The sequence below is a fragment of the Gobio gobio genome (genome assembly GCF_949357685.1).
Source record: "Gobio gobio genome assembly, chromosome: 23".
NCBI classification, from domain to species: Eukaryota; Metazoa; Chordata; class Actinopteri; order Cypriniformes; family Gobionidae; genus Gobio; species Gobio gobio.
The window spans coordinates 25864014-25876669 of record NC_137119.1 but is presented as its reverse complement, the minus strand read 5'-3'; the positions used below and the strand labels follow the sequence as shown (position 1 = coordinate 25876669).

The 12656-nt window shown below is 47.0% G+C and overlaps 1 protein-coding gene across 1 annotated transcript in view; it reads left to right on the top strand.

The window, feature by feature from the left end:
- The window catches only part of vipr1b (vasoactive intestinal peptide receptor 1b), a 111116-nt gene that overhangs the window by 74272 nt on the left and 24188 nt on the right, over nucleotides 1-12656 (top strand). The window contains exon 5 of the mRNA XM_079806886.1: nucleotides 2165-2262. Within this exon, the coding sequence (XP_079663012.1) occupies nucleotides 2165-2262 (98 nt within the window). The remainder of the gene's footprint in view (nucleotides 1-2164; nucleotides 2263-12656) is intronic.

The window sequence follows — 12656 nt, the reverse complement described above, 5'->3', positions numbered from 1 at the left end:
AATTTATGAAAGAAGTTTCTTATGCTCACCAAGTATGCATTTCTTTGATCTAAAACACAGTAAAACATTATATTGCCATAATATTGTGAAATATTATGTCAATTTAACATAACAGTTTTCTGTTTTAATATATTTTAAAATGTAATTTACGTTTAGTGGCTGTAGTAAAGCGCACGATGATGAAGGAGATCAACAAAAACACTCCTTAATGAATAAATCCAAAACATCACACGTATGAGATTGACAGGAAAACAGAATAGCACAACCATATGAACATAAAACACACAGCCATTCATGAAACACGATCACAACGAAGTTTTGTGTAAATCTTACGTAAAGTCGTTCTGGCTTAAATTTTCGGATTCAAGAAAATGTTCGTCTTTTCAAAATGTTAGTTGTTATTAAGGAAATTTACACCTGTACTACGTGTAAATGGTGTGTAAAACATTTGAACATTCCGTGTTCTAATTTAGGCAAACTGATGACATTGCATTTTGATTCACTATGTACCATAATAATATTTCACAAGTCGATTTGCCCTGTCTTTTTTTTTTTACTGTTTAACTTTGGGTAATAGGCAGTGCTCGTCACTGTCACTTTTTACCTAGTCGTCCAATCACAGTGGAGAAGGGGGTTGGACAAATAATACACCGACCAATCATTCTACTTGTACAACGACTGAACAACAATGGAGAACGTGGACACACGATAACTGAATTCCTATTGCTAGGCATATGGCCAATTGGTCTCTTTAGCAGTTATGCTATATACTGGAGCCAAACCTGAGAAGGAAGTCCAGAAGATTCCACAGCATTCCTGGACATGTAATTTGTGTAGTTGTAACTCATTATGCTAATTATGAATGAGCATGCATTTGCACCCTATTTACGAATGTTTGGAATTCATTAATATACACACGTTTAACTACCGAATCCGTGGTACACGAAGCGTTTGTGAATCCGGAGGACAGTTTTCGTGGAGGTGCATTTTACAAATTAATCAGAATTTGCTGGTATGTTTACGAAAGTTTCATGAATGAGGCCCAGGGAGACTAATCAAAGGAACTGGGAACAGAGTAGCTAATTAGAAACTATGACAACAAATGAGTAACTATGGAGACTAACAAGGAACTAGAACACAGGCAAATGGGAACAGGGAAAGCCAAACTAAGGGGCCATTTACACGACACCGTTTTCAACTAAAAAACGAAAACGTTTTTACACGACAACAGCGGTTTGGGCATGTTTTTGAAAACGAGACTGTTATCGTCTTCGTGTGAACAACAAAAACGCAAATCTGTGAAAATGGTGACGTCATGCACATGTGTATTACATGTTTAGTCTATACTATAGGCATGCGTATTTGGCACGAATCTGCTCTGTAAAAGAATGTGTATGTGCAGGGGCTTCGGTCCAGAGACACGATAGCACAGAGTCGGCGCAGACCACAAAACACATCGGACCCATTTGAAACGTCTTTAAATCAGCAAATGTATCTGGCTTCGTGACAGATATGGTCACTTTGAACTGATGTATATAAAGGCGCAATTCATTCTTCAGAATTAACGGCGTATATAAATAATAAGTAACATTTCTCTCTACTGGCCTGACATGTATAATACATCGCTTTCAGTCATTTTTATTAATTGGTGTGAAAAGGATCGTTTTGATAACGTTCTCATCTTTACAAAGAAAAAACTTTTTACATTTTTTGTACATCGTTGTCGTGTAAACGTACCCTAAAACCCATCTAACTGAACAGAACTAAACACAACCCTGACACTGTGATAGCTGAATTTTCAGCATCATTACTTCAGTCTTTAGTGTCACATGATCCTTCAGAAATCATTCTAATATGATGATTTGTTGCTCAAGAAACATTTCTTATTATTATCAATGTTGAAAACTGTGAAAAACCAATGAATAGAATGTTTTGATTAAAAAAAGTTTAAAAGAACAGCATTTATTTGAAATATAAATCTTTACATGATCAATTTAATGCATACTTGCTAAATATAAGTATGAGTTTCCTTCGAAAAATTGTTTTACTGACCCCAAACTTTTGACCAGTAGTGTCATTTGAAAATTTGAGCTGGCATGGTTGTTTAAAATGAGTACAGAGCTGTTTAAACAAATTAACACATATTCTTTATTTTCTTTTGCAGGATAGTTTCTTCAGGTCAATAAAGATTGGCTACACCATTGGACACAGTGTTTCTCTCATTTCTCTCACTACTGCCATTGTAATACTTTGTATATTCAGGTAAGAAATTCTACATTTGTCGTAACTATGCTAACATAGTGGGTTATGTTCAGTCGATTATGTTCTTATGTTCTTGTGATTACACTTTATTTTTAAGTTGTCCTTGTTACAGTGTAAATATATATTTAAGTACTGAGTAACATTAATTAACTACATGTACTTACTACAGGGTTAGGGTAGGATTAGGTTTTGGTTGAGGGTTAGTTGCATGTAATTATGCATCATTTACTGTTATTACTATGGTAAGTACATATGGAAACAAATGGAACATATGGAACAAGGACACTGTAAAATAAAGTGTTATCATTTTGGTTTAAGGTTAGCATGTTATGCATAATTTATTGTTATATTACTATAGTAACGTCTCGGTTACGTATGTAACCCTCGTTCCCTGAGGAGGGAACGGAGACGTACGTTAGTGACTAACGAATGGGGGTTTCGCCTAGAAGCCAATTACCTTCGAGGTGTTTAACAGCGCCCAATGGCGTGCCAATGCCATGGGCATGCGGAATTTGCATGCGTAACTCCGCCCCACCGTGTGGGTATATAAGGAAGTACGCTGGCAACATCGCATTATGTATCTGCTGCGGAGCCAAGATCTGAACTCCGCGTTCCAGCAGCACAGCTGACGTGGCTGAGGAACGTATGTCTCCGTTCCCTCCTCAGGGAACGAGGGTTACATACGTAACCGAGACGTTCCCTTTCGTTCAGTCACTACGACGTACGTTAGTGACTAACGAATGGGGGTTCCAATATAACCGCGCCACTCAGCTGTCGTCCCGTGCCCGGCGTAAGTGTGAGATCCCGCCACTTAAGGCCGTAGGACTCCCACTTATCACAGGATTACCAAGGTACACTGGGAAGCATATCCCAGTGAGGGAATGCCAAAGATGCCTACCCGTGGGGAGGACTTAGAGAGTACACATATGACCCGCTGAGGGCTGCATATGGGAAACTCTAGGGTACCAGCCGAAGGTGGATTTTTAACCCTAGGGGTGGCAGGGGCTTGCCAAGGGAAAGACACCTGCTCACTGAGGAGGCTTACGGTGGAAATACTCGTGTGGGGGTCGCCGGAGGGAACCATGCACACGGGGCACCTGGCCGGACATGAGGGTCTGGGCTCGAAAGGGCAGACTGAACTGATGTTGGCGTCGACAGTGCTGGAGGAGCTCAGGGCTCTCGGGGAGCTCACCTGAGGAGAATATCGCACGTATCCAGTCCGTGGAGTGGAGTGGCGAGCAATCGAAGACACCTAGAGCCTGGTCCATTACCGGCCCCTCGGGGGGGGCGAGTACATAGTCGGACACTGGCTCCACTCGGAGATTGTAGAATCTGGTGAATGTGTTGGGTGTCGCCCAGCCTGCAGCTCTGCAGATGTCTGTTAGCGAGGCGCCATGCGCTAGAGCCCAAGAGGAGGCCACACTCCGGGTGGAGTGTGCCCTCACACCAAGGGGACATGGTCGACCTTGCTGCTGGTAAGCCAAAACAATGGTGTCCACTATCCAGTGAGACAACCTCTGCTTTGAGAGAGCTCTTCCCTTCCGCTCTCCACCATAACAGACAAAGAGCTGGTCTGAGGTCCTGAAACACTGCGTCATGTCTACGTAAGCGCGGAGAGCGCGTACTGGACAGAGCAATGCCAAGGCTGGGTCTGCCTCCTCCAAAGGCAGCGCTTGCAGGTTCACTACCTGATCTCTGAAGGGAGTGGTAGGAACCTTGGGCACATATCCAGGCCGGGGTCTCAAGGTCACGTGAGAGTTAGCCGGCCCGAATTCTAGGCACACTTCGTCAACTGAAAAAGCCTGCAGGTCCCCGACCCTCTTAAGAGAGGCCAATGCGGTCGGCAGAGCCGTCTTCATCGACAGGAACTTAATATCAACCGACCGCAAAGGCTCAAAGGGAGGCCTCTGCAGAGCACTTAGGACTACTGAGAGGTCCCAAGAGGGAACGAGAGGAGAGCGAGGAGGATTCAGTCTCCTCGCCCCCCTCAGGAACCTGATGATCAGGTCGTGCTGACTTACCTTTTTGTCTCCCAAGAGGTCGTGATGGGCAGATATTGCAGCCACATACACCTTCAGGGTGGAGGGAGACAGCCTTCGCTCCAGCCCCTCTTGGAGAAACTCAAGCACGGACCCGATCGGGCAATTCCAGGGGTCTTCTTGGCGGGAAGAGCACCAGGTGACGAAGAGGTTCCACTTCAACGCATAGAGGTGTCGAGTAGACTCTGCCCTAGCGGAAGTGATGGTGGCGGCCACCGTAGGTGGCAGGCCACTCAAACCTGCCGCGTCCCGTCCAGAAGCCACACGTGGAGCTTCCAGAGCGCTGGACGCGGGTGCCATAGGGTGCCCCGTCTCTGAGAGAGGAGGTCCGGTCTCAGAGGGATAGGCCAGGGAGGGGCTGTCGCAAGGAGTAGCAGTTCTGAAAACCAGGTCTGGCCGTGCCAATACGGGGCGACCAATATGACCTGCTCCTTGTCCTCCCTGATCTTGCACAGTACCCGTGCGAGAAGGCTCACTGGGGGAAACGCATATAAGCGTAGGCCCTGGGGCCAGCTGTGCGCCAGTGCATCCGTGCCGAGCGTGCCCTCGGTCAGGGAATAGTACAGGCTGCAGTGGGAAGAGTCGTGGGAGGCAAACAGATCTACCTGTGCATCGCCGAACTGTTCCCAAATCAGCTGGACCGTCTGGGGATGGAGTCTCCATTCTCCAGGAAGTGGCTGAATCCGTGAGAGCTCGTCGGCTGCACGGTTCAGGTCTCCCGGGATGTGGATAGCACGAAGGGACCTCAGGTGCTTCTGACTCCATAAAACGAGATGGCGGGCGAGTTGAGACATACGGCGGGAGCGTAGACCGCCCTGGTGGTTGATATACGCTACAGTGGCCGTGTTGTCTGTCCAGACAAGTACGTGTTGACCCCTCAGCAACGCTCGGAAGCGGTGCAGGGCGAACCGTACTGCCAGCAACTCGAGGCAATTGACATGCAGAAGGCGCTGGGGTCCTGTCCAGGAGCCCGCGGCTGCTTGTCCATTGCACATGGCACCCCAGCCTGTGGAGGAGGCATCCGTTGATACAACAACATGCCTGGAAACTCGTTCTAAGGACACGCCGGCCCGTAGAAAACTGAGGTTCGACCACGGAGTGAGTGTCTGTAAGCAGGCCCGGGTTATTTGGACCCGGAGCGTGCCAGACCGCCATGCCCATCTTGGGACTCGATCGCGAAGCCAGTGCTGAAGCGGTCTCATTTGTAGCAATCCGAGCGGCGTTACCGCGGCTGCAGATGCCATATGCCCCAGGAGCCTCTGAAAATGTTTCAGTGGAACCGCACTCTTGCTCTCGATTTGACGGAGGCAAGTCAGCAGAGACTGCGCGCACTCGCTCGTAAGCTGCGCGCACATGGCGACCGAGTCGATCTCCATACCGAGAAAAGAGATCCTCTGCACGGGACAGAGTTTGCTCTTCTCCCAGTTGACCCGAAGGCCCAGACAGGCTAAGTGGTGGAGAACCAGATCTCTGTGTTCGCAAACCTGCTCTCGAGAGTGACTCAGTATGAGCCAGTCGTCGAGGTAGTTCAGGATGCGAACCCCGTGCTGCCGTAGGGGCGCAAGGGCTGCCTCGGCAATCTTCGTAAAGACGCGAGGGGACAGAGATAGCCCGAATGGGAGGACCGCGCACTGGTATGCCCGCCCCTCGAAAGCAAACCGTAGGAACAGAGTGTGTCGAGGTAGGATGGAGACATGAAAGTAGGCGTCCTTCAGGTCGATCGCTGCAAACCAATCGCCGGGACGAACGCATTCGAAAAGGCGTTTCGCTGTCAACATCTTGAACGGAAACTTGTGAAGGTAACGGTTCAAGATGCGCAGGTCCAGGATTGGTCTCAACCCACCGGTCTTTTTGGGTACAATGAAGTAGGGGCTGTAAAACCCAGACTTCATCTCGGCTGGAGGGACAGGTTCGATCGCACCCTTCGCCAGTAGGGTGGCAACCTCCGCTCGCATGACAGGGGCATTGGCCCCGACCATAGTAAAGCGGACTCCCCGAAAACAGGGAGGAACCTGCGCGAACTGAATCGCGTAGCCGCGCCTGACTGTCTTCGCGACCCAGCGGGACAGCCCTGGAATCTGAAGTCAGGCTCCCAGGAACTGCACCAGCGGGGTCATTCGGACTACAGACATACCCGGTGTGGGGCAGCGATGCAGCGTTACCGACCCGGACAAGGGAGGCTGTTGGGCGTCCCGGTGTGGGGGTGCGGTTAACTGCTGCGTGTTGACAGAGGAGACCAGGGAAGGACGCACGTTCCACTGGGGTCTGCTCTGCCAGGAGGCTGGCGACAGAGTGGGATGCGAGTGGCGGGACCCGTGGGTGGCGCGCACTGACATCACCGATCTCTGGGGGCTCAGGGATGGGAGTGTTAATTCTTTCTTTGAACAGATTAGGGTGCTGCTGACCCGGGGGCCAGCAGCTAAACAAAGGATTCTCCCCCGGCCCTCCACCGGGGGAAGGAGTGGTCCTGCTACCATCTCCTCGAAAGAATTTCTCATCCCTGAGCCGTCCGTCTCAGGAGCGCCGCTTGGCCTGGCGTTTAGTGGGGCGCGGGGCGGCCTGAGGGGACTTGGACGCCTTCCTACGGCTTCCTCCGCGACCCGGCCCGGGTGAAGGCTGCTGCTTGGACCGGGTGGGAGGGGCGGGAGCCTTAGGAGGGCGTCCTCGGCGGCGAGCAGGCTGAGGCGACTGTGCCGGCGGCTGGGTGGAAGCAGCAGCTGGCCGCCGGGGCAGTACATGTTTTAGAGCCTCAGTCTGCTTCTGGGCGGTTGAAAACTGTTGGGCGAAGTTTTCAACCGCTCCGCCGAAGAGGCCAGCCTGGGATATGGGGGCATCGAGGAAGCGTGTTCGCTCGGTGTCCCGCATATCGGCCAGGTTTAGCCACAAATGTCGCTCCTGGACCACATTTGTGGACATCACTTGACCCAGGGAGCGTGCGGTCACCTTCGTCGCCCGGAGAGCGAGGTCGGTGGCGGCACGCAGCTCATTTAAGAGCCCCGGATCAACTCCACCCTCGTGCATGTCCCTGAGGTTCCTGGCCTGGTAGACCTGGAGGATCGCCATGGCATGCAAAGAGGCAGCAGCCTGCCCCGCAGCTCTGTGCGATTTCGCCACCAAGGTTGATGTGAATCGACAGGCTTTGGAGGGGTGCTTAGGGTCGCCTCGCAAGGTCGAAGCGTTCAACCTGGGGGACCCCAGTGTACCCTTTGGCCGCGGCCCCATCAAGGATGGAGAAGGCGGAGGAGACTGCAGACCGGTCATGGGAAGACAACGGGGACTTCCAGGACCGGGCAATCTCCTCATGCAGCTCGGGAAAGAAAGGTATTGAGGGCGAGGACTGACGTGAGTCAGCGCGGGCTCCCAAAAACCAATCATCGAGCCGCGAGCGTTCAGGACAAGGCGGAGGGTTCCACTCTATCCCTAGACTCGCGGCTGCCCGAGACAGCATGGCTGTCAGCTCTGGGTCCGACTCGGGCAATGCTGGCGCGCCCGAAGGCGGCAGCACAGCCGAGTCATCATCGTCAGAGGACTCGAGCCCACCTTGTGATGCGGTGACCGACATCGCATCATCCTCTGGAGCGCCAAACGAAATGCGCGGGGGAGCCGGAGCTGGCCCCGCGATTTCAGCCTGAACGCTCACGGGTTGCGGAACACTAGAGGGGGGTGTGGCCCGAGGTATGAGCGTCGGGGCTTTGTTCCACACCTTAACCCTCAGGTCACCCTGACCACCAGCCGAAGTACCGGCCATGGGGGGCACGGTAGATCGGGGTGTGGTTGAGGGGACTCTCACTTCATTACGAAGATCCTTGAGTCTTGACCGCAGAACCGCGATGGTCATGTTCCCGCAGTGGGAACATGACTCATCCACGAACGCTGCTTGAGCATGCTGAACGCCCAAGCATACCAAGCAGAGATCGTGCCCATCAGAGGAAGTCAACGACCGGCCACACCCAGAAGTACACGGGCGAGACATCCTGAAAAGGACGTGCCACGTGTAAGCTCTTTTAGGAAGGAAAGCTTCGCAGAGACGCCGAAGCGCCCAGGGACCACACACCAGCTGTCAGACGGACCACTGCGCAGATCAGCAGGCAGGCAGTATGCGATCACTGGAACGCGCCGTAGATCCAACGCCTCTGGAAAGCAGCTCGTCTCGAAGGCTTGACAAAGACTCAGTTGTAGGCTTGAAGGAGTGAAGAGGTACTCTTGGCTCCAAAGCAGAAACATAATGCGATGTTGCCAGCGTACTTCCTTATATACCCACGCGGTGGGGCGGAGTTACGCATGCAAATTCCGCATGCCCATGGCATTGGCACGCCATTGGGCGCTGTTAAACACCTCGAAGGTAACGTACGTCGTAGTGACTGAACGAAAGGGAACTACATGTAACAAGGACACTGTACATTTTTTTTTAGATGTATCATGTTAATTTTATTTTCATTTATATTAAAACTATATTTTTATTACAATTTATTTTAACATTTCCTGGGCAAAAATATTTTTGTCCTTTTTGTCTCCACATAAAATTCACACTGAAGGATGGCATTTTGATTAAGCTAACAGGCTTTAAACACAGAAAACAGTGCTTCATGCATGGTTAAAAAGCTAACCCTAAATGCACCAAGGAGTGTCATGGAGCGAGTCACTGAATTACTGAAGCTGTCGAGGATTAAACAGCGAGCAACATGCTTCCGTTGTGAGACTACAGTGATTGATCTGGCTCACTAGAGGCAGAACGCCCTGCTAATGACAGAGATAAGAGCTTTCTTACATGTATTTTCCAACACACACATTTCATCTAGACCAAAGGACACTCTCCACCATCAGAGAATCATATCAGTGCATTGCTCACAATAAACCCAGTGGTGATACTTTGAACTACAAACACGATTCAAAACCATTTATCGGCACCAAGTTTCACAGAGGCAACATTATTTATGTATGAATTAAACATTGCATACATTTGTTGTGGATTAGACTATTAATGATGCTACTTTGGTGGATGATTCATTTTTGACATGGCTCGTTACAGTAACAGCTGTGGATGTAGCTTGATCTCTGAAATGGAAACCAAGGTCTCCTAGTTCAGTTGTCAAAATACTATCACTGAAATATCAGTTCTATTTATTAAAAAAGTTTTGTTTTTTAATTGTTTAGGTATCTGTTCTCAAACTAAGCTTATGCTCCAATTGTCACTATGATGGTAACCGCCACAATAACCCAACATAACAGAAACTCTTCCTAAAGGGCACCTATTATGCAAAAAAAAAAAACAGCACATTTTTCTCAAACCCCAAAATTGGCATTTTTAAAATGGTATATTAAGTGATCTGTTAGGAATTTTGATCTGAAACTTCACAGACACACTCTGGGGACACCTGAGACTTAAGGCCTGTACACACCGGTACGAATATCGCGCGCACTTATCGCCAGCGTTTTTCGTGATGTTTTTCGGCGCGTCATGAGTGTTCACACCCAAGCGATTTTCACTGGCAATGCGCAGAGTGAACGTGCACATTCAGTAGAATAGCTTCTGACACTCGCTTGTCACACAGAAGAAGAAGAGAGAGAGTATTTACATGCTTGCCAAAACCATAGACATATTATGTCTCTGGCCAAAACCATTCACACAGCATTAGCAGCTCATCTTTTTCTTTGTCTACTTACTACTTCTTCTTCGTAGCAATGTGTGCTCGGCAAGACCGTTTTGTGCTTGAGCGCCACCAAGTCATGTTTTACTGTCACTTCAGCAGCTCCAAGCACGTGAACAAAAGCGCTGATCTCATTGGTCGGCCAGTTTTTAACGCGCCGCGATAAAATAAAAAAACAAACCCAAGGCGTTTTTTAAAAAATGACGTTTTAAACGTTGGCAATTAAATGTGAGCGAAAATCATCCCGGTGTGAACAGGCCTTTATATTACATCTTGTGACAAGGGGCATAATAGGTGGCCTTTAACGAACATAGCAAAACATTAAAAACTACTAAATCTCCCGCTTAACATCAATCTTGCACCAAAAAAACAAAACAAAAAAAACCTTATATAACACTTAATTTTGGCATTTACTCATTTGAGTGTCATGGCAAAGCATTGCTGGGGAAAAAAATCCCAGCCCAGTTTCAATTTAATTTAAGTTTGTCTAAATTACTAGAAACAATTTAATACAACTCAAAACAATGAAACAATTCAGATTACTAAAAAAATTTTTTTTTAAAGTTTTGTGAACTCAAAAGTAAAGGGAAGTACTCATAAAAGTTTATTTGATTGAACAAATATATTTAATTTGAGTTAGCTCTACTCAAACCAATTCATTATTTTACAGTGAGAAGAGAGGCGGGAATGTCTAATTTTTGTCTAATGTCTAGTTTCTTTAGAAGCTGTTCACACATCAGCAATAAAAAAAACGATCAATACATAAAAATGTGTACATATAGCCCCTTTAAAATATTCACTACTGTTGGCATGCTCTGGTAACCAACAGGCTATGTTGGTCAGGCTTATTTACACTATATATGTAGGCTGTTTAGAATGTGCTGTAAAATGGGGACATTTTTGGGGACAGGACTCCAGGCCTGCGTCTGGTCTGCGTCTGTTCACCCTAGTAAGAAGCTGACCTATAAAAATGCACAAGTTCTGCTGTAAACAGTCATAAACTGATACTTTCAGCAACTCACAGCACACTTATTACAACATAAATCCTCCCTGGAGCATCCTGGGGGTTAAGTGCTTTGCTCAAGGGTACAAATATGAAATTCACAGCTTTCTCCTTCTGATTATCAACCCAAGCTTTAACTACACCACAACCCACCCTACATGCTGTCATTCCCATCAGTAATAAGGTTCATGTGTATCACAGTATGGCAGAGCAGCACTTGCTCCTCAGTAAAGCTGCTCATGTTCAGCTCTGGAGAAATGTAATCAGTCCTAATCCCATCTCTTAACACTATTTGCACTCGAGCTGAAGGCTTAAGCAGTCTTAACTGAGACTATATCAGTCTGATGTGGGATTTCAGGGACTGACAGGGGCTGAAGACCTGATCACACCTCAGGTTATTATTGCCGGTTTGAACACTTGCTCCCACTCCATATAATGACTCAGGTCACAAGTTGTCATTGCTTGGCGGAAACACAGTCTGTGGTCTAATTAAATTGTTCCCTTACCAAAAAACATTTGGTAAAAACTTTTGTAGGGTCTAAATCTGTCAGTGGTATATGTCAAGGTGATCCCGCAGATGGCCACACACTAAAGACGCAACATAGACCTGTGTGTCTGTAAATTCATGCTGATAGCGTCAGATCACAGCATGAGAAATGAGCAAACAAGAGACATCATGCCTGTGCATGAGTGCTAGGTTAAAGGAAACACACTGATTTGACCTTTAACTCAAGTGAATGTAAAGTTATAGTCAGTTAGGGAGAACTGATATTTTATGCAATGAGAACTGCAAGTTATAAACAAACACTTCATTTATCACTGGTTCACATGTGTTTTTATTTCAATGTTATTGTCCATACACTGTTGATTTTACTAAACTAAATATAATTTGTTTATCCAATTGATTTGTCCAATTTGAGTTGACGAAATTAAAAATATCTCAACTTTTGGGTAAAACATTTTACAATGTAGGAATTTCATCAAATATCCAAAACAGGGGCAGGATGCTGTAGTAACCACAAAAGCGAGATTCATTGATTTCGACCTGCTATAATGTGTAATATTGTTGGCCCATCTCACGAGGCTTATACCACAGAAACAAAACAATTCGATTTCATGGAGTAATCAATAGTAACTTTTATACACATTGTTTAAATTTACTGGACACATAATTGTTACAAATTGAAGCAATACATCACCAATGAAGCTAGACAAATGAAAATCCAATACCGTAAGTCAAAAAACCAGACAAAAAAAACAAGTTCAAGGAAACTCAATATGAACAGACTTTTCAATAATGAAATTGGTTGACAAAAGAAAGACACTTTAGTAACACTTTACAATAAGGTCTCATTTGTTAACATTAGTCAACTACATTAGTTAACATGAACTAACAATGGACAATACTTCTTCAACCAGTTAATGATATCTCAGCATTTGCAAATACACTATATTGCCAAAAGTATTGGGACACCCCTCCAAATCATTGATTTCAGGTGTTCCAATCACTTCCATGGCCTCAGGTGTATAAAATCAAGCACCTAGGCATGCAGACTGCTTCTATGAACATTTGTGAAAGAATGGGTCGCTCTCAGGAGCTCAGTGAATTCAAGCGTGGTACTCTGATAGGTTGGCACCTGTGCAATAAGTCTATTTGTGAAATTTCCTCACTACTAAATTTTCCACGGTCAACTGTTAGTGGTA